At 35.9% G+C, this 23,802-nt stretch overlaps 2 protein-coding genes across 2 annotated transcripts; both read left to right on the forward strand.

Moving 5' to 3' along the window:
- The first annotated feature begins 845 nt into the window (after nt 1–845).
- LOC101893714 (splicing factor Cactin) lies at nt 846–2,990 on the forward strand. Its single transcript, XM_005188551.4, is given in 2 exon segments — nt 846–1,378; nt 1,381–2,990. Coding segments are annotated over 2 exon segments (1,929 nt in total). The 5' UTR covers nt 846–975; the 3' UTR covers nt 2,907–2,990.
- Nucleotides 2,991–4,407: 1,417 nt separating this feature from the next.
- LOC131800567 (uncharacterized) lies at nt 4,408–10,468 on the forward strand. The gene is made up of 5 exons (XM_059127955.1): nt 4,408–4,679; nt 7,193–7,329; nt 8,440–8,647; nt 8,712–9,039; nt 9,443–10,468. Exons 2-5 carry the CDS (start codon nt 7,201–7,203, stop codon nt 10,407–10,409), a joined length of 1,632 nt encoding a protein of 543 aa, XP_058983938.1. The 5' UTR covers nt 4,408–4,679; nt 7,193–7,200; the 3' UTR covers nt 10,410–10,468.
- Nucleotides 10,469–23,802: the final 13,334 nt, after the last annotated feature.

Below are 23,802 nucleotides of genomic sequence, written 5' to 3' on the forward strand. Positions count from 1 at the left end.
GTATTTCCTCAATTTTCTTAAAGCTAAGTTTACACTTACCAATAGCTATCGTATGTGATGTCTAAGTTAAGAAAATATATCCCTAGCAGATCCTTAATTGTCAAAATATTATTGTTTGGTTAACATTATGTTATAAGTGTGTCGAAAACGATGTAAAATACAAATACAAATTTGAGACAATTCCATTAAAAATCCTGGATACAAACCGAATTAAATACCTAATAGGGCTAGGTGCTGTTATTTGGGGGATACCGACAGAATTGGTATTGGTAAATATTGCAAACCTCGAAATGGAATTTCATTTAGACATTTTTTAACTTATTATGAAAGCTTTAAATGGCAAAGTAAAATGAACGCCCAAGCTCAAGATATACTCTTGAGAAAAGCATTGTCTCCGAGAAGTCAGTGTAAAAGAGTACAGTCGTTTATTTATTCTGGTTTAAGGTGAGAGTACATAAAACGCTTTTTTGACTGGATTAAGTCATCGGCTGGCTTCTTCGAAAAGAACAAAAAAGTAAGGCCAAAATCGAACTTAATCAACCTAAAACTCTTTTGTTGATCTACAAAGAAGCTAGCCAGTCAAAAACATTTAAAATTTTTGACATATCAATGTTCCCAACCGTACAGCAGCTGTGTCGATGCGACTACCTGTACTCTTGTACCATGTAGTCTACATTACGTAATTGCTAATACCAGCATATACTGCCCACGTCGCCGTCAGTAAAATAATTTTATCTAGTTCTGTCGCTCATTCAATGAACGCCACAGCCGTCTTTCTTTCTTTTCGATCTTTATATCTCTGAAGGCATGTTACTTTTGTTTTGAGTTTTGTATTTATCACTACTTTTTTGGTCTTTATTTCAACGGCGGCGAAATTTTTATATGAGCTTTGTAATTTAGTTGTGCCCATCATTATTGTTTGGAACTTGCGGGTGGGTGAAACGTTTACATCTTCACAGGACTCACACAGGAATAATGCCGAAAGAAAAGAAGCACAAGAAAGATAGCCATGGAGATCGACATCGCAGTCATAAGCATAAATCGAAACATAAATCCAAATCAAAAAAGAAATACCGCTCCTCCTCTTCATCGTCATCCTCATCTTCCTCGTCAGAAGACGAGTCTATGCCTAAAAACATTCAACTCCTGAAAGCTTTGGAGGAGCGGCGCTTAATGGAAGAACGTGAGAAGAAACGCATGAAGGAGGAAATGAAAGCAAAAGAAACTCCCGAACAGAAACGTGAACGACGTTTACGAGAAAAGGAAGCTAAGGAGTTGAGACGTAAACAACGCATGGGCTGGGACAATGAATATCAAACATACACCGACCAGGACAATCCTTTTGGTGATTCAAATCTGACATCCACTTTTGTTTGGTCTAAAAGTTGCAGAAACAAGGTCTCAAAGATGCTCCCCTGCAAACGGTTGAAGCCATTAACCGGCAAAAGCAAATGGAAAATAAAATTGAGCTGGAAAAAGTAAAGAAGCGACGCTTGGAAAGAGAAAGGGAAAGACAACAACGGGAGGAGGAAATGATCTTACAACAAAGAGAAAAGGAGGCAGCCCAATTTCATGAATGGGAAAAGCAGGAAGATCAATTTCATTTGGAACAAGCACGTTTGCGGAGCGAAATACGTATTCAAGACGGTCGGGCAAAGCCCATTGATCTGCTTGCTCAATATATCAACGATTCAAAATTAGAAGATGCCATTGAGATGCAAATGCATGAACCCTACTTCATCCTCAATGGATTGAACATAAAGGATTTAGAAGATCTCTTGGTCGACATAAAAGTTTACATTGAACTGGAAAAGGGCGAACACATTGATTTTTGGAATGATATGACCATCATAGTTGAAGATGAACTGCATAAGCAAAGGAAACAAGCAGAGCATGACGAGGCCGTGAGTTCGCGCAGGGAAGGAATACACGAGAGTGTGGTTAAGGACGTCTCGGCCACGTTCCGCAACAAGACGATAACCCAACTAGATGAGTTAAGGGCCAAAATTGAGAGCAAAATCGATTCCCGCACTGAAGGCGTTGATATAAGTTATTGGGAAAATATTCTATCTCAACTCAAAGCTCATATGGCCAGGGCAAGACTTAGGGATCATCATCAAAAGAAATTGAGAGAGAAACTGGACCTGCTGAAAACCACATCGATCAAAGAAGAAGCGAAAGAACTTAGTTCAACTGAGTCTCCCCGCAACACAGACGTCAGAGATGAAGAAAATGAGGATACTGCGCCAGAACTTTTCGAAAGTGATTGTTTCGCACTGTACGATGAAGGTGGATATAGCCCTACGTACATACCATTTGAGTCGCAAGGATCGCTTAATGTTATCGACGAAGAGGAAGATGAAATTAATTTGAAAACATTAAGACAACAGCTGCTGGAAATAAACCAAGAGTCCAGCATGACACAAGAGTTGGCAAAAATGCGGCAGGAGGCGCGTAAGGGAATGTCCAATGATGAAGTTGAGTTTTCTGTTGAAATGCCATGTGACAACTCATTGGCCATACAATTGGCAACAGATAAGTATCGACCGCGTAAGCCTCGATATTTCAATCGAGTACACACCGGATTCGAATGGAATAAATACAATCAGACACATTACGATATGGATAATCCGCCACCCAAAATTGTACAAGGTTATAAATTCAATATATTCTACCCCGATTTGATTGACAAATCGAAAACTCCACAATATTTCCTCACACAATGTGAAGATAATCCGGATTTTGCAATTTTGCGATTTCGTGCCGGCCCACCTTACGAGGATATTGCCTTTAAAATTGTCCACCGTGAGTGGGAGTTCAGCTATAAACGTGGTTTTCGTTGCCAGTTTCATAACAATATATTTCAGTTGTGGTTCCATTTCAAACGTTATAGATATCGCAGATAAGTTTACAATTTTAACAACTTTATTCAGTGTTTATATTTAATTTATTTGAATGTATAAATGCAAATAAAATATTTGTAAATGTAATAGTGTTTTCGTTTTATTTTTAAGACACTAGCCCTTTTACTGAAATGAAAAATAGTTTTAAAAATTGACTCAGAAACTTCCTTTAAAAAGAGGATAAGATTTTCACATTTAAAAGTATTTCTTAAAGACATCATTAAAATAAATAAATAAAATTCACGATTGAAACTTTTTTGTTAAAATTTCCTCTACGACAATTTTACTAAAGAATTTGAAATAGTAGTATAGAAAAGTACTGTCTTGAAAAATAGTTTCACAAATATTTAAAAAAATCTACGATAGTCTGGTTGTAAGAAATTCGACTCCTAACAGATTTATTTTAAAATAGTTTAAAAAATCCGCGTTTATTTGATAAAAGATGCCCAAAAAACATGTAAAAAATTAACATATGATTGAAAAAATAATTTTAAAAATCCACGAATAACAGGTTAATAAAAATATATCTAGAAAATCAACGACCGTTTAAAAAAAATATTTCAAAAAAATCTACGATCAAAAAACTGTGTTCAAAAAGTCCACGCAGAAAAAATTTATAAATAATATTAAAAAATGTTCGAGTGATACAATGCTTTTAAAAATACACCATTGAAAAAAATATTGCTGAAATTAGGAAGAAACAAGTAAAAAAGCTATAAGTTCGGTCGGACCGAACTTTGAATACCCTCCACAATTTGGAACAGCTCTGCTCAAGAAAAAATATCTCTTTCCAGACAAATTTCTCTTTGCTTATTTAAATAAAGAAGAAAACAGTTTTAAGCCATTATTTATACAAATATTTTTATCCATCTGCTTTATAAATTAATTTGGCAAATTTGGCAAATGGAATCGTAAAATATAAAGAAAAACAGAAAATTAATTTTCTCTTAAATTATCGGGAGGTATTGTTATATGGGGGCTATACGAAGACATGGACTTACATTCCCCATTTTCAATACCAAAAGTCCTGCAGACATAATATACATTTGAGTAACATTTTATCAATCTACTTCATTTCGTTCGGAAGCTAGAGTGATTTCCACAGACGGATAGACAGACGGACATCGCTAAATCAACATAGAAGTAGGGTCTAAAATCTATAATTCGAGTTGTTACAAACAAACTATGGTGGAGGGTATAAAAAATGACAAAAATCCACAAAAGATGGATTATTTAAAAAAAATCACGTTTGACAAGAACAACTACTGTACGTCACGGGTGTACGTTACGTTTCTATAACTAAACACTACGGGTCAGCTGTTTTCTTCAAAACCTCCCCTTTTACTTTCTCCAACCCCCTTACCTAACACTCTTTCTAATTTGTTTTCTACAACAAATCCAATGTCGATCCCAGAGATAATGGTAGCTGATTTCTCCTCCACTCACCCTCTTTTTACTGCTAAAAGAGAGTAAATTATAATCATGGTTTGTTAATCTTTTTTGTTAACTTTCAACTTAAAATTTCTTTATCTGTCGTTATGGAAATAGCAGCACCTTCTCAAGATTATCACCAATACTAAATTGTCCAAATAGTCCAATAAAAACGACGACGGTGCATTGGTGTTGAAGAAAATATTTTCAACTTTAATCTCAGTGTTCAGTTGTTTTTTGAAAGCCAAGTAACCAAGTGGGACGGTCGGTGCGTTCGCTTTGCTATCTTCGTTCCATTAACCAAGTAAACATTTACTTTATTTTAAGTGTTTAATCATAGTAAAGGTAAGGAGAGTAAAAGTTAAAGCAAAACGAAGAAAAGAGTAATGTGTAATAAAAATAATATATTTTTAAAAGAATTAAAAAATTAATGTTCTCAAACATAGCTATTAGGAAAAAATGGGCCGGTGAAGTAGAGCTCGGTTTTTTTTTCTTAAAAAAAAACATTTGGTGTTTAATGTAGAAATTTCATTAACGAATTTCGAAGTGATCAGTGCAATTTGAACTTTGAACCGGTTTCATTTAATATTATTCTGTTTTAATGTTTTGACTTTAAATCGTGTATTTTTGGCAAGTTAATTAATTTAATTGTAAACATTGTTGGTTTTTAATATGTTTTATTAAATTTTTATATGTGCATATTAATTTCCATGTTACAATTGATTTTTATTGGATGAACTAGAAATTCCCCTGGGAGAAAAGCAAATGTGACTTAATGTGGGTATTTTAAGTGGAAATGCGGAGAATACCATTTTGGTCAGAATTGTAATACAAAAGAATAAAATATTGTCCGTGTGTCTTAAATGTCAAACAACGCAATGACATAAAATCGGGTGTCACAAAATACCATGAGGTTGTTTATGACCAACATTGTAAGCTATCAAAAGCTCGCCCATAATTGATGGTAATATAAATATTTAATAGACCTACATTGTATGAATATTACAACATCCCTGGACTCCATTATGGTCAAGAATGGCACGTGAAATGGTTTCTTTCAGCTATGATACTTTCAGCTACCTATGGCTTTTGAACTGCCTCTGTATAAAATAAAATGAACTGCCGATCTGTTTTCGGTACTTGGCGAAGTGACTTCATAGTATATATATTGATCCAAACACACTTGAATTGAGTTCAATTTGGTAACTTCATCCTGAAATAAAGTCTAAGTTAAACAAGTTAGAAGATTTCATTCGGTGTTCCGTCAGTTATATATGTACCCTCATCGAGATTCAGTGGTCAAATATTTTCCCATATCGCACGCATGACCTAAGTTTGGTTTAAATATGTCTGCGGACCAAGTTTGAACTGTATCGGGTACTTTAAGCCTTTTGTGTAATCTGTATGAAAATCTGAAGTTTGGGGGTGGGAATTACCCGAAATATTGTACCATTATTTATTCACACATAATCTAACATAGGTAGAAATATTAGGATATGTGAAAGTTGAAGAAAATCGAGAGGTATTATTAAGAGAGTTATTATAATTTAAAATTAAGATTTTTGTGGGACATGTACATGAATGAGTGGACCAATATTGCTCATTTTTATACCCTCCACCATAGTACGGAGGGTATATTAAGTTTGTCATTCCGTTTGTAACACTTCGAAATATACATTTTAGACCCCACAATGGGCATATATTCTTGATCAGTATTCAATTCTATGTCGAGTTAGCGATGTCCGTTAGTCTTTCCGTCTGGATTCAAACGAAATGAAGTAGATTGATAAAATTTAACTTAAATGTACATATATTACGTCTGAAGGACTTTTGGTATTAAAAATGGCTCATGTAGGTCCACGTTTTCGTATAGCCCACATATAACGGTACCTTCCGATATTCGGTATTTTGATGATTTTTACCATAATGTCGGTAAAATCCGTAATTGTATAAAATTTGGTATTTGAACTTCGTAATGAATACTATAGCCTATGACAGAAAATTGTCTGTGCAGGTCAACGTCTTTGTATAGCCCCCACATAACGGTACCTCAGAATATTCGGTACTTTGATGATTTTAGTGACATTATTGACCGGAATCATTTCAAATTTTGTATTTGAAGTACGTAATAAATACTGCAGCCGAAGGCAGAAAATTGTCTGTGCAGGTCCACATTTTGGTATAGCCCCCATATAAGAGTACCTCCCTATATTGATGATTTTATCTACATTATTCAGCAATTTTAGCATTTGAATATTGGAATGACTTATGACAAACGTTGCCCATGCAGTTCCACGTCGTCGTGTAGACCCTAATATAACAGACTTAATATAACAGCATTTTTAACGGATTTTATTTTTATTTTATTTTTTTTTGAAAATTGCCAAATTTGTTTCAAATGTTGGAGGGTATACAAAGTTCGGCCCGGCCGAACTTACATCTTTTTTACTTGTTTAACTTTGTCATTCCATTTGTAACCCCTCGAAATACTTATGTCTGACCCAGCAAAGTATATATGTATATTCTTGATCAGGGTAAAATCGATCTATGCCTTATCTAAATATTGCGATGTACCAAGTTTGAACTATATCAGGAACATCGTTATATTTTTATAAGGTAAGGTTCAAAACTAGATAATTTTGACCTAAAATACTGGAGTTTGTATAACGAAACTTTTCTATCGAAAATTAGATTAAGTTAAAATATGGACATTACCGGTACACTTCTTTTGGTACGTCCACAAAAACCGTCAATATTTTGAAAAATCATTAACCACAAATATACATCAAATATACCGCCTTCGTATCGTCTCACAGAAACAGGTTCATATTATTAACACAATTTTGTTTTTCTTTCAGTGCAAAAAATGGCAACTCTATTACCTGGAAATATTTTGTACGGTGGACCCGTTACTGGCACAGAGACCAAGCAATATAAGTCATTGGGCCACTATGCTATGGAAAAATATAAAAGTTTTGGAACCCAAACCGTTTTGGTAAATTAATTTAATTTTGCATGCATACATATTTACTTTAGAATACATTGGAGGCTTTAGTATTAGGACTGAATTGAATAAAGAAAGAAAGAAAACATTTGCAAGTCATATAACGAAAGACCTTATGTGTTAATATCAAAACATTTGCAGTTTGAACCTGATAATAAGTATAAAATTTCTAACCGAGCGATATGATAACCAACAAGATGATAAAGTTGAGAGTATGAACAAAGAGCAAAATTGTAAGCAAGAACTTTCAACTAAACTATGGTTTTGATAATTCTAATAATTTCATGGGGGTAGTTGGCTAGTGCTATTTTAATTATGTATGGGTGTATATTTATTATTGTCATGTCAATTATATGTATAAACAATATGCAGGTGGATTAACATGCAATAAATTATTGAGGTATGGATCAAAGTCTCTTTATTAAAACGTTATGCTTTGTTACACATATATATGACATAAATTGAGTATTTTAAAGCAATGAAGAAAAGAATTGTCAAATTTAAATGCAATTGAAATTTTCAAGTTATGGGTAATTTTTGATGAAGGCTTTGAACTGCGTAATATATTGCTTCCATAACTATATTTCAAGTAGGTGTACAGGGTGAGATAAAAACTACAACAAAGTCAAACGCCATAATTTTTACATTTTTTTTAAATTTTATTGAATGAAAGAAAAAATTTCGAAAATAGCATCGAATTTTAGAATAAGTTTAGATTTGTTCGAATTGGTCATCTTTGCCATGAATTATGGCCTTAAAACGGTCAATGAAGGCGTCACACGCTGCCCGAATGTTGCTCTGTGGTATTTTGGCCCAATCCCTGCGAAGCGCTTGCTTGAGGTGATCGACACTTTGGTATTTTTTAGTGGAATAATTTAAACAGCTGTCGAACGAGTGGCTTAGAAATGACAGCAGTCTGAAGTTGGTTGCAGTTTTTTTCTATCTCACCCTGCATTATACAAAAAAAATATTCCTTGTAAGATTTAGGGTAGGGCCACCTAATACAACATGTTTATATTATCCTGCATTAATACATATCAAAGGCTGTAGTTCTCAGAAAATCACCACACAAAACCTTGCCATTTTCGACTTCTTTTCCAGATCGATGCTGTTACAGGCCAAGAATACTCGGCTGAATATATGTACAAATCGATTGTACGATTGGCCCACGTAATGAAATATCTTGGTGTTAAAAGCAATGATGTTGTCGGTTTATCCAGTGAAAACCGCTTGGAATATGCCATTACTTTATTTGCTGCCTTTGTTGTAAACGCTACTGTGGCTCCATTGAATGTTACATATTCTGAGCGTAAGTATAAAATTGCCTCTAAAATTAAATTTAATTTAAATAATAAATAATTTTTTCTTTTCAGGTGAGGTACATCATGCCATTAATCTATCCAAACCTAAAGTAATGTTCGCCTCAAAGATGACAATCGATCGTATTGCGAAGGTGGCTAAAAATAATTCCTTTGTTAAGAAACTTGTTGTTTTCGGCAATGATTCCACCAGCTCCCATGTACTTGCATTCGATGCACTAATGAAAAGCGATAAAATTCCTTCGCAAGATACATTCGAATGTGAAATTGCCAATAAAGATGATGATGTAGCCTTAATTGTGTGCTCGTCTGGCACTACTGGCTTGCCCAAGGGTGTACAGTTAACTCAATCAAATATTTTGAGCACGATCGATTCTCAATTGTAAGTATAAATTGAAAAGAAAATATAGTTTTTTGGCGAGGTTTTATACCTAAAAACTAATTATAAGATTCGAAAAAATTAAATTCTTTAAAACGATTCGAAAAAAAACTCTCCGAAACTCTACTCTTTTACATCTTTTATCATGAATCAAATGAGGTAGAGCATCCCACTACTGAATACAATTTCTTCTTATGGTAGCCTTGTAATGTCAAAACAAAAAATTAAGTTTTTTATGTGTCCTACATTGTGATCATGTTCTAATACGTTCTACATTCAAAGCGAATCAGTACGTATTTATTCGAATAATTCCCAATGTAATTCATTTATTTTTCTTAATAATATTGATATTTCCGTTCAGATTTATTTATTAAAAAAAATTAATTTCCATGTTTTCTTTTTTCAGGGAACCAACTGCTCTGCCATTGGGAGAAATGAAAATGTTAACTGTTATTCCATGGTTCCATGCTTTCGGCTGCCTAACATTGATTACTACTGGCTGTATGGGTGCTGTTTTGGTTTACTTACCCAAATTTGAGGATCATCTCTTCTTGAGTGCCATTGAAAAGTATCGTATCATGATGGCCTTTATGGTGCCACCATTAATGGTCTTCCTTGCCAAACATCCCATTGTTGAGAAATATGATTTGTCTTCGTTAATGGTGCTGTTGTGCGGTGCAGCTCCACTCAGTAAAGAAACTGAAGATCAAATTAAAGAACGCATTGGTGTGCCAATTATTCGTCAAGGTTACGGCCTCAGTGAGTCTACATTAAGTTTGATTGTACAAAATGACAATGCCTGTAAGCCTGGCAGTGTTGGCGCATTGAAGGTTGGTCTTTATGCCAAGGTAATTGACACGGAGACCGGAAAAGTTTTGGGACCAAATCAACGCGGTGAGCTGTGTTTCAAGGGTGATTGTATTATGAAGGGTTATATTGGTGATACCAAATCAACTCAAAGCGCCATTATTGATGGTTGGCTACACACGGGTGATATTGGTTATTTTGATGATGATTTTGAATTCTTTATTGTTGATCGCATCAAGGAATTGATTAAATACAAAGGCTTCCAAGTACCACCAGCTGAAATTGAAGCTTTGTTGTTAACCCATCCAAAAATTAAAGATGCCGCCGTCATTGGCAAGCCCGACGAAGAAGCTGGAGAATTACCTTTGGCTTTTGTTGTGAAGCAAGCCAATGTTGACTTAAGTGAAAAGGAAGTCATTGATTTTGTGGCTGAACGGGCATCTCCCGCCAAGAAACTGCGTGGTGGTGTCATTTTTGTTGATGAGATCCCCAAGAATCCTAGTGGCAAGATTTTAAGACGTGTTCTTCGTGATATGCTCAAAAAGAAACCCAAGTCAAAATTGTAAATTAATAGCCGTAATTCTGAAAAGTGTACATATTTTCTAAAAAAAAAACAAAAACAAAATGGATAACCAAAGTAAACGGAAGGTTCAATGAAATTTACCTGATTAGCTAAATAATAGGGTGCAATTTAAATTATAAACTAATACACAACTGAATGGAAAGGTTTCTTTTTAAACTTAAATTTCCATAGGTAAATTTTAATTCTTTTAATAAAGTTTGTAACTTTAAAAAAATAATACAAAAGCATTTTTATTTATTTCAAAAGAGAGTAGGAACCTAATATGCAGGAAGTTCAAAGTCAAAATCTTTTTATTTGCTTTTAAAAAGTGTTTTCGATAAAAACAATACATTCAAACATAGTCTGTTTAGGTTTCATTTAAAGTTTTCATTTATTTAGTACATTTTCTTGACGTCACTCTTCGTTAATACATAAAATCTAATAATTTTCTGTTCTTTTATTTGATTTTAAACTATGAAGATAATGTTAACGTGAGTTTGTATGTAAATATGCATACAAACATATATATAAGTAATAAATACGCTGCGTGTGTGTGTTTCGTGAATTATAAATCTATTATTTTTCTAGTTGTATTTTGCAACTTTTTAACCAATATAATATATTTTTATTAATTAGCACTAAATATTTAATCTAATTTTTTTGCTAAATAGTTACAACAGAAATTTCCTACAGGAAATAATATATGTGTGTGTATGTATAATTTTCTTTCTTTTCATATTTGTAATAAAAACGTTTTACTTTCATTTCGCCAAAGGATCGTCGATTGTTATAACATTGAAGCATTTGTTCGTTCTTGTTTTTTTTGGTTTTTTTTTATTCTTTAGTAATTGTGTTCTTGGTGACATGAAAAAATTGACCCATTATTACCGAATTTTCAATGAATTATTGTAGAAGTTATGCATTTGTTATTCTAAAATACAAATAAGAAATAACAATAAAACATCAATTTCAGGGAATTATTTAATGTGTAAATAGAAAATAATCGCTTATGATCGAAAACTGCTTCAATATGGGATATGTTACGATGAAGGCTTTAAAAACTCCGCTCTGTCTACATTTAAAGAAATATCAAGAAACTTTAGGGAATGTTTCAACTGGAAAAAGTTGTCCTGAAATCTCTTATAAATTGAAATCTAAAGATAGAAATTACCAAGGTAGGCAAAAGCTAACAAGCGGGTACAATGCAGTCGCTCGTGTTTTATAGAATGCCCAAGTTATTGTATTGTGTACGACATTTGAAAACAATGTAGGAAGCCTTTTAGACCGTGGTAGGGGCCATGGAAATCGAAAAAATTAACCTAGACTATGCTGGATAGAAATTTCTGCGTAATCAAGGAAAATGTATTAACTATTAATAATAATATCGCGACAGTGAATATCTATGAAGACAGTCAAATGGCTCTTAAAGTCTTCTAATCATTCAAAAATATATATTTTATATTATTTATGTATACAGGGTGAGATGATAAAACTACAACCAACTTCAGACTGCTGTCATTTCAAAGCCACTCGTTTGACAACTGTTAAAATTGTTAAAATTATTATTATTAGTGACAGCCCACCCTAGAATGGTTACAAAATGAGGTTCCTCGCTTAATTTCCAGCGCACAATGGCCAACAAAATCTCCGGATACCAATCCGTTGGACTATTGTGTCTGGAGTATTTGGGAAAGCTAGGTTGACACTAAAAATACCAAAGTGTCGATCACCTCAAGCAAACGCTTCGCCGGGAACGGGCCAAAATACCGCAGAGCAACATTCGGGCAGCTTGTGACGAATTTATTGGCCGTTTAAAGGTCATAATTCGTCCCAAAGGAAAATCTAAAATCTAATTCGTCCCAAAGGAAATCAAATCTAAACTTATTATAAAATTTGATGCTATTTCCGACGTTTTTTGCTTTCATTCAATGAAATAAAAAAAATGTAAAAATGTTTGACTTGATTGCGGTTTTTTACCTCACCCTGTATGTTGTAATTGAAAAGCCTTTAAAAACTCCGCTCTGTCTACATTTAAAGAAATATCAAGAAACTTTAGGGAATGTTTCAACTGGAAAAAGTTGTCCTGAAATCTCTTATAAATTGAAATCTAAAGATAGAAATTACCAAGGTAGGCAAAAGCTAACAAGCGGGTACAATGCAGTCGCTCGTGTTTTATAGAATGCCCAAGTTATTGTATTGTGTACGACATTTGAAAACAATGTAGGAAGCCTTTTAGACCGTGGTAGGGGCCATGGAAATCGAAAAAATTAACCTAGACTATGCTGGATAGAAATTTCTGCGTAATCAAGGAAAATGTATTAACTATTAATAATAATATCGCGACAGTGAATATCTATGAAGACAGTCAAATGGCTCTTAAAGTCTTCTAATCATTCAAAAATATATATTTTATATTATTTATGTATACAGGGTGAGATGATAAAACTACAACCAACTTCAGACTGCTGTCATTTCAAAGCCACTCGTTTGACAACTGTTAAAATTGTTAAAATTATTATTATTAGTGACAGCCCACCCTAGAATGGTTACAAAATGAGGTTCCTCGCTTAATTTCCAGCGCACAATGGCCAACAAAATCTCCGGATACCAATCCGTTGGACTATTGTGTCTGGAGTATTTGGGAAAGCTAGGTTGACACTAAAAATACCAAAGTGTCGATCACCTCAAGCAAACGCTTCGCCGGGAACGGGCCAAAATACCGCAGAGCAACATTCGGGCAGCTTGTGACGAATTTATTGGCCGTTTAAAGGTCATAATTCGTCCCAAAGGAAAATCTAAAATCTAATTCGTCCCAAAGGAAATCAAATCTAAACTTATTATAAAATTTGATGCTATTTCCGACGTTTTTTGCTTTCATTCAATGAAATAAAAAAAATGTAAAAATGTTTGACTTGATTGCGGTTTTTTACCTCACCCTGTATGTTGTAATTGAAAAGCCTTTAAAAACTCCGCTCTGTCTACATTTAAAGAAATATCAAGAAACTTTAGGGAATGTTTCAACTGGAAAAAGTTGTCCTGAAATCTCTTATAAATTGAAATCTAAAGATAGAAATTACCAAGGTAGGCAAAAGCTAACAAGCGGGTACAATGCAGTCGCTCGTGTTTTATAGAATGCCCAAGTTATTGTATTGTGTACGACATTTGAAAACAATGTAGGAAGCCTTTTAGACCGTGGTAGGGGCCATGGAAATCGAAAAAATTAACCTAGACTATGCTGGATAGAAATTTCTGCGTAATCAAGGAAAATGTATTAACTATTAATAATAATATCGCGACAGTGAATATCTATGAAGACAGTCAAATGGCTCTTAAAGTCTTCTAATCATTCAAAAATATATATTTTATATTATTTATGTATACAGGGTGAGATGATAAAACTACAACCAACTTCAGACTGCTGTCATTTCAAAGCCACTCGTTTGACAACTGTTAAAATTGTTAAAATTATTATTATTAGTGACAGCCCACCCTAGAATGGTTACAAAATGAGGTTCCTCGCTTAATTTCCAGCGCACAATGGCCAACAAAATCTCCGGATACCAATCCGTTGGACTATTGTGTCTGGAGTATTTGGGAAAGCTAGGTTGACACTAAAAATACCAAAGTGTCGATCACCTCAAGCAAACGCTTCGCCGGGAACGGGCCAAAATACCGCAGAGCAACATTCGGGCAGCTTGTGACGAATTTATTGGCCGTTTAAAGGTCATAATTCGTCCCAAAGGAAAATCTAAAATCTAATTCGTCCCAAAGGAAATCAAATCTAAACTTATTATAAAATTTGATGCTATTTCCGACGTTTTTTGCTTTCATTCAATGAAATAAAAAAAATGTAAAAATGTTTGACTTGATTGCGGTTTTTTACCTCACCCTGTATGTTGTAATTGAAAAGCCTTTAAAAACTCCGCTCTGTCTACATTTAAAGAAATATCAAGAAACTTTAGGGAATGTTTCAACTGGAAAAAGTTGTCCTGAAATCTCTTATAAATTGAAATCTAAAGATAGAAATTACCAAGGTAGGCAAAAGCTAACAAGCGGGTACAATGCAGTCGCTCGTGTTTTATAGAATGCCCAAGTTATTGTATTGTGTACGACATTTGAAAACAATGTAGGAAGCCTTTTAGACCGTGGTAGGGGCCATGGAAATCGAAAAAATTAACCTAGACTATGCTGGATAGAAATTTCTGCGTAATCAAGGAAAATGTATTAACTATTAATAATAATATCGCGACAGTGAATATCTATGAAGACAGTCAAATGGCTCTTAAAGTCTTCTAATCATTCAAAAATATATATTTTATATTATTTATGTATACAGGGTGAGATGATAAAACTACAACCAACTTCAGACTGCTGTCATTTCAAAGCCACTCGTTTGACAACTGTTAAAATTGTTAAAATTATTATTATTAGTGACAGCCCACCCTAGAATGGTTACAAAATGAGGTTCCTCGCTTCATTTCCAGCGCACAATGGCCAACAAAATCTCCGGATACCAATCCGTTGGACTATTGTGTCTGGAGTATTTGGGAAAGCTAGGTTGACACTAAAAATACCAAAGTGTCGATCACCTCAAGCAAACGCTTCGCCGGGAACGGGCCAAAATACCGCAGAGCAACATTCGGGCAGCTTGTGACGAATTTATTGGCCGTTTAAAGGTCATAATTCGTCCCAAAGGAAAATCTAAAATCTAATTCGTCCCAAAGGAAATCAAATCTAAACTTATTATAAAATTTGATGCTATTTCCGACGTTTTTTGCTTTCATTCAATGAAATAAAAAAAATGTAAAAATGTTTGACTTGATTGCGGTTTTTTACCTCACCCTGTATGTTGTAATTGAAAAGCCTTTAAAAACTCCGCTCTGTCTACATTTAAAGAAATATCAAGAAACTTTAGGGAATGTTTCAACTGGAAAAAGTTGTCCTGAAATCTCTTATAAATTGAAATCTAAAGATAGAAATTACCAAGGTAGGCAAAAGCTAACAAGCGGGTACAATGCAGTCGCTCGTGTTTTATAGAATGCCCAAGTTATTGTATTGTGTACGACATTTGAAAACAATGTAGGAAGCCTTTTAGACCGTGGTAGGGGCCATGGAAATCGAAAAAATTAACCTAGACTATGCTGGATAGAAATTTCTGCGTAATCAAGGAAAATGTATTAACTATTAATAATAATATCGCGACAGTGAATATCTATGAAGACAGTCAAATGGCTCTTAAAGTCTTCTAATCATTCAAAAATATATATTTTATATTATTTATGTATACAGGGTGAGATGATAAAACTACAACCAACTTCAGACTGCTGTCATTTCAAAGCCACTCGTTTGACAACTGTTAAAATTGTTAAAATTATTATTATTAGTGACAGCCCACCCTAGAATGGTTACAAAATGAGGTTCCTCGCTTCATTTCCAGCGCACAATGGCCAACAAAATCTCCGGATACCAATCCGTTGGACTATTGTGTCTGGAGTATTTGGGAAAGCTAGGTTGACACTAAAAATACCAAAGTGTCGATCACCTCAAGCAAACGCTTCGCCGGGAACGGGCCAAAATACCGCAGAGCAACATTCGGGCAGCTTGTGACGAATTTATTGGCCGTTTAAAGGTCATAATTCGTCCCAAAGGAAAATCTAAAATCTAATTCGTCCCAAAGGAAATCAAATCTAAACTTATTATAAAATTTGATGCTATTTCCGACGTTTTTTGCTTTCATTCAATGAAATAAAAAAAATGTAAAAATGTTTGACTTGATTGCGGTTTTTTACCTCACCCTGTATGTTGTAATTGAAAAGCCTTTTTGATCAATAAGTATCACAACTAACGAAACCCCAACCGAAATTTTGCATACTGTTTTCCATTTGTGCTGGGTATTTGGTAGCTTTTTCATTGTATTAAATGAAATTGCAGAAACCAGTTGCAGTCTGTGTACCTAAAGTTTATCGACTGACTAATGAGAAGGAGTGCCACCTATAACAATGCATTTTACATGAACACTTCAGTTAAAGTTTTAATGCTTATTCAATAATTCTAGAATATCTAGAAAAAAGAATTGCATGTCTTGCAGTTTTGTTTTTCAATACCCGTATGAGTTGGGGGGCATTATAAGTTTGATTGAGCCGAGGATATCCTGGGCATAGGATTTTACATATGGATCTTCCTATCTCACCGAGCTGAGTGGATGTGTCCGTCTGTCTGTCCATGGTAATTTGTATTCACGCTACAGGTCGCATTTATCTAACGATCCTAACAAAATTTCGCATGAAGGTAGGATTAAAGTCCGAATAGAAGAAGATATTATCGCAAGGTTGTTAGAGGTTTAAGACTTTGACAGTTCTTAACAATTCAGAATTCTCTCGAGATAAAAAGGATAATGCGCATGGTACAATAAGAACAGCTTCGTAAAACTACAGAAATACAGCCCTAAAGCTATGCCCGCTTCCTGTCAGAATTATTTCAAATTATATCCAATAAGTTGTTTTCATTTATTTTATATTTCTTGTTCATTTTTAATAGCGCGAAAGATGAATGAAATGCCTGGATGTTCTCTCAAAAATATGACCCTAAGTGTTCAATCTTTCAATTCCGTGGCAAATCTGTTTAATATCATTAATGCGCACCCCGCAATCTATGTTTCTTCCAATCATTGATTTTGATATTTTGTTTTTATTTCTCAAAACAATACATACAATACATTATGTATTATTCGATAATTTATGTTCGATTGTATTATGTTCGAAATAGAGTTTTTTGCTGGGGAACAATTTCATCACATTCCTTGAAACTCATTTACAGGAAGAAGTGCTTTTAAATGCACCTAAGTGCTCGCAAGCAAAAGTCGAGTAGGTGATGCAATTTCAACTTTAATTTAATTTTGTAAAAATCATGAGTGAATACTTCTTATTGTAATATTAGTTATATTTACTCAGACTGCTATTTCTTTTAAATTACAGCACTATATTGTTTAAGAAAGATATAAATGGGCCTGAAGGTCTCTAAGAGAAATAACTACAAATACTAGTAGTCACACGACCTCAACCAATATTTACTCCCATCGCTATTTCTTTTGAATTACAGCACTATATTGTTTTAGAAAGATATAAAAGGGTCTGATGGTCTCTAAGAGGAATAACTATAAATACTAGTAGTCACACGACCTCAAACCAAACCAAAACAAGTAAAAAAGCTGTAAGTTCGGCCGAACTTTGAATACCCTCCACCATTTGGAACGAATTTGTCAATTTTCAAAAAATAAATAAAATCCGTTAAAAATTTTGTTAAAATCTTAAAAATATAAAATGTAGCCGTCATATTAGGGTCTAAACGACGACGTGGAGCTGCATAGACAACTTCTGCCTTAAGCGACTACAATATTCAAATGTGAAAAAAATCGATAAATAATGTAGCTAAAATCCTCTATATAGGGAGGTACTATTATATGGGGGCTATACCAAAATGTGGACCTGCACAAACAATTTTCTGTTATAAGCTGTAGTATTCAATACGAACTTCAAATACCAAATTTTAAACAATTTCGGTGAATAATGTTGCTAAAATCATCAAAATACCAAATATAGGGAGGTACCGTTATTTTAAACAATTTCGGTGAATAATGTTACTAAAATCATCAAAATACCGGATATCGGGAGGACCTACATGACCCGCAATTCCACGGCAGCGGGTTCTACGATACCGGATTGACCCGAAACAACAAGATTCCAGTTTCGGCCAGCGGCTGCCAACCCAGTATGTACATGTTTGTGTTTGTTTATTTTTCTGCATTGGGAGCAGCATATCCCGGAATGCCTGCTCCGGATTTTATTGGTCCGTGCCGGGATTGAGGAAAACCCCGGACCTTGGTTCTGCTCGGTTTGTCAGAACGTCATCCACCACAGATCTGTCTCGGTGCGATGTAATGGATGCAGAGAGTGGGTGCACTTCAAGAACTGTTCCGGATTAAGGCGTTTGCGAGACTACAGCGAAAGGGATTATGTTGCGACTTGCTGCAGTAACGTAGTCCCCAGCGAGTCCTCTTCTTCGTCGTCCTCGTCAGAGATGTCGTCGGAGTATGGCACTCCACCGCAGTCTCCAGAACAGCAACCAACACCGCAGCACCTAACGCCACATGTTGCTGTTCCAACTCCGGATTGTGCATCATTCTTGCAATTCAATTGCAACGGACTTCGAGGCAAAATAGATGAGATAGTGGAATTTATGAGTCGGAGGAATATTAAGATCGCAGCGGTGCAGGAAACCAAGCTGAATGAAAATTGCAGCCTACAACGTTGTTATGGTTACAACGTACTAAGGAAGGATCGCACCAGAAGTGGAGGTGGGGGATTAGCGTTCCTGTTACACCATTCTGTTCAGTACAGACCTATCTCGCTTGAGCTAGTCTCTAGTGACCCATACATGGAATGTATGGGGGTAGCAGTCAAGTGTGGAACTGCCGAGGTAGAGGTGCTTAATGTGTATATCCCGCCGATTAATAGCTGTGAACCGCGTTATTTGCCTGATATTAGCCCATTATTGGTAGGCAATAACCGCCTGGTACTAGGGGATTTTAATGCCCACCATGAGTTGTGGCATTCCGTCCTAGGTAATGACCAGAGGGGATCAGCGCTGGCAGAGCAGATTGACTGCTCCACATTCTGCACGGTTAACGAGGATGCCCCCACCCGAATAAGAGGAGAGTGTCACAGTTCGCCAGATTTAACCATAGTGTCACCCGGTCTGATAAATGACGTGACTTGGCAACCCGTCATTTCTCTTGGCTCAGACCATCTCCCGATAATCGTCTCCATAAGCAGGTCGCCCGATTTCATAACCTCTGAACGCCGCACTTTCCTTAACCATGGGAAAGCTCACTGGCCAGAGTTCAGAGAATTCACCAACCGCCGCTTCAGAGAACTGCCCAACCCTTCTGATGTTCGGGTAGCAGAAAGGATTTTCCGAAACATCATCAGAGCTGCAGCCGCTCGCTATATACCTGCTGGTCGAATACCCGAGATAAGACCAAACTTCCCAGCAGAGGCAGCGGGATTAGCAAACGAGCGTGATGATCTCCGTCGTACCAACCCTACTGATCCTAGAATCAGTGATTTGACAGTGGAAGTCAACCGGTTGGTACAGGAGCATAAGAGGAAAAAGTGGCTAGACCATCTGAAGTGCTGCAACATTGGAACCGATATGAGTAAGCTGTGGGTAACGGTTAAGTCGCTCTCGAACCCTGGAAAAAAGGATGATAGGACCTCAGTCACTTTTAACGACGTAACGGTGACTGATCCGAAGAGGTGCGCGGAATATTTTAACCGACAATTTGTCGAGCACCCCGAGAGTGATAGGGCGAAGCGAAGAGTACTACGTCGTATCAGATCTCTTCCCGCCGAGGAGGAACCACCACAGTTTACGATGGGTGATGTTGCAAATGTCATCCGTAACGCTAAGTCATCCAAAGCGTTGGGCCCGGACGGAATCTCAATGGTAATGTTGAAGCAGCTGGATACGCCGGGAGTCGAGTACTTAACGAAAGTTCTCAATTTGTCGCTAGCCACCCACATAGTGCCCGAAACCTGGAAAATGGGCCGGGTGGTCCCGCTACTGAAGCCAGGCAAGGATGCCAGTAAAGGCGAATCGTACAGGCCGATTTCGCTTTTGTCGCCAGTAGCAAAGACTCTTGAGGTTTTACTCCTCCCCAGCATTAGAGGAAGCTATGCAGTTGCCAACCACCAGCATGGATTCCGTCCACAACATAGTACCACAACAGCATTACACGCCATTTCCACACATATTAGTAGAGGACTAAACCAGAACAGGCCGTGTGACAGAACAGTGTTGGTAGCCCTTGACCTATCAAAGGCATTTGATACGGTCAATCATGCCACACTGTTTGAGGACGTACAGAGAACTACCCTCCGGCCAAGTTTGAAACGTTGGATAATTAACTATATGTGTGGACGCCAGTCGTACGTGGAATTCCGGAACAAGAAGTCCAAAGCCCGTAGAGTGAAACAGGGAGTTCCCCAAGGCGGGGTGATATCTCCGGAACTGTTTAACCTCTACCTTTCCGGAATTCCTCGCCCTCCAGACGGCATTGAGATCGTAACGTATGCGGATGATTGTACGATCATGGCGTCGGGTCCAGTGGTCGATGACATATGCGAAAGGTTGAACCCCTATCTCGCGGAGCTTGCCGCATACTTCCACGCGAGGAATATGAAAATATCCGCCACGAAATCAACGGCCACACTCTTTACCACATGGTCTGCGGAGATGAGAACACAGCTGAATGTTCAGGTCGAGGGGAATTTAATACCGACCACGAACTACCCCAAGATTCTTGGGGTAACGTTCGACAGCATGTTCAAGTCGTCCGCGCAAGTCACAGCTATCTGCGATAAGATGAAAAGTAGGAACAAGGTCCTCAAGGCGCTAGCCGGCAGCTCTTGGGGTGCGGACAAAGAAACCTTGTTGACCTCTTATAACGCGATAGGTCGGTCTGTGGTCAACTATGCGGCTCCAGTGTGGTCTGCGAATACTAGTGCTACGCAGTGGAAGAATATCCAGACCTGCCAGAACGCTGCCCTGAGAACTGCGACAGGGTGCCTCCTCATGACACCAGTGGACCATCTACATGAGGAGGCGAAAGTCCTTCCCTTACGTCAGCATAATCATATGCTTTCGTTGCAGTACCTGCTTGGGTGTTACCGTGAGAGCCATCCCAACCATCATATGGTGGATAACTCTCCCCCACCCAGGCGTGTCAGGAAGGACATACATGATCTAGAGAGGGAGGTCCAGCGCTACAAGAGAGAGCCTCTAGATCAAGAAGCCTATCAGGCAGGTCTGACTCGCATTCACACCGATGCAGTCGCGGATGCTATTAGCAGTTATAAAGTGAATGCCGTCCTCGGAGTCCACCCCCCATCCATTGCAGCCGAAGAACGTCAGCTGCCTAGACAAACCAGGGTAGTTTTGGCGCAATTACGTTCAGGATGGTGTAGTCGCCTCAATTCGTATTGGGCACGAATTGATGAAGATGTGCATGACGCCTGCCCGGCGTGTGATACAGGCCCGCACAATACGCTACACCTTTTTAATTGCTCAGCCAAACCTACCCAACTCACTCCAGAGGATTTCTGGCTACAGCCCGTTAAAGTAGCCGAATTTCTAAACCTGGAGCTGGAACCAGATTAGCAGAACACAAACACACACATGTACTACTGCTACAACAACAACAACAACAACAACATGACCCATTTTCAATACCAAAAGTCCTGTAGACATAATACACATTTGAGTAAAATTTTATCAATCTACCTCTTTTCGTTCGGAAGCTAGTGCGATTTCCACAGACGGACGGACATCGCTAAATCGATATAGAATTTTATGGTGATCAAGAATATATACTTTCTAAAATGTAAAATGATCAAGAATATATACTTTCTAAAAGTGTTACAAACGGAATGACAAACTTAATATACCCTCCATACTATGGTGGAGGGTAAAAAAACTACCAATTGCACTTTCACATTGTTTTTTTTTTTTTTTAATTTTTGCACTCGCTCGTTTACATACTATAAAAAATTATTAGAATTGAAAAATTTAAATCAATGTCCCTATTTAAATTTTTACTTGTCTTTTCATGTCAACACAATTTATTAGTTTTATTAACACATTTGTTTCGGTTCGCTAATATATTTGGTGTAATAACTTTCTTTTTTAATTTATATAAATATATTTCATTTGTGAATATTTCAACTTTTTATAAATAGAGATTTTTTTCTTAATTTTTTTTTGTTTGGTTGTAAGGTAAATTATTAACAGTTTGTATATAATTTTGAAATTTGTTTATGTATTGTTCCGTTTACAATTATTGTAATTTTATTATTCGATATTAGACTGTACATTAGTAAAGAGGAAGAGGGATCGAGGAGGCTGTAGAAAAAAACATTTGAATATTAAAGGTTTGTTATGAAGCCGGGGGTACAATAAAAATATTGTGGTGGAAAAGAGAACATTTTGGAAATTTGTTGGTTGTTGTTAAATATGAAGTTTGATTATTTTGTAAAATTGTTTCACCACATTATCATTATAATATCCTTAATTGCAATTTTTGTAGCATACTGGATTATTGATATAGATATAGACTCTTGAAATATGTATATCTGTTGAAACCGATCGGAGAAAAAAATATGATCCAAAACTAAAAATCTAAATATGTATATAGAATGTTTTCTGTTGAATACAAAAAATAGTCATAGCAATAAATACAAATTAATAAATATATGAAATAAGCAGTTCTTATATTAAACTTATCGAACTGATTTCTAATACAGATGTTAACATGTAAAATTCTAATTTTGTATTATACAATATGTATAAATCATCTTCTTTGGTAATAAATTTGATAAGTTGTTATTTATGTTTTTAATTTGTCAAAATAATAAAAAAAAAAAAAACATTATTTTCTTATACTAAAGGTGTATTAAACAAAGTGGTTGCATAGCTGTGTTAGTAACGAGGCATCATGGCTCTATTCCACTGTTGCTCGAAATCTTTCAAGCATTATAACTTGTACAGTTGTTGTTGCAGAGTGATGTGAAATCCCAAAATAATGCACTTTTATTATTTTTTTTTAAATATTATACCTTTGAAAATGAAGTTTTGATTTATCAAATGAAAAAAATACAATTTTCATTTCCTCAAAATGAAAGACCGGAAAGCCAAAGTCAACATATTTCAGATTTAATAGATCGGATTTATTCTTCTAGGATGAATAAAACCCAATGGTGATGGAAATTAAAAGCATTGATACATTGAAAAAGTATCTTTCGGGGTTGCCGTCAGTGAAGGGAGGAATTGTGTAATCCGATGTATAGTGCAATCATTTCATTTCATTTCATTTATTTATTTATATGTTGCAATGAAAAAGCCATTAGGCCAATAAGTATCACAACTATCAGAAAACTACAAAAGTGTACTCCAAAATAAAAAAAAAAACATCTTAAATATTACATAGTGTATCTTAAAGTAACCTAAGAAATCATATGTAAAATATGGACAAAAAGGCTCCCCAGCCAATGAAAATAAATTTAAGTCTATTGCTGGTAATAAAAAAAAAAAACAATATTGAATCAAACGATACAGTGTCGTCAATATCATTAACAAACAAATTGTTAACCTCCATTTGCCTCTACAAAGTTTTCAAACATGCGGCGAAAAACACCGCGGGAAAACGAGAATTGTCGTAGCTCAGCTGGAAGCTGATTCCAGATTCGTGCGGAACGAACTATGAAAGATCTTTCATATAGAGACGTAGAAAAATGAGGGAAATTATTTGCGTATTCCTAGTAGACCGAGAGAACACTAGCCGA

The sequence above is a fragment of the Musca domestica genome, unplaced genomic scaffold (genome assembly GCF_030504385.1).
Source record: "Musca domestica strain aabys unplaced genomic scaffold, Musca_domestica.polishedcontigs.V.1.1 49, whole genome shotgun sequence".
Taxonomy (NCBI): Eukaryota; Metazoa; Arthropoda; class Insecta; order Diptera; family Muscidae; genus Musca; species Musca domestica.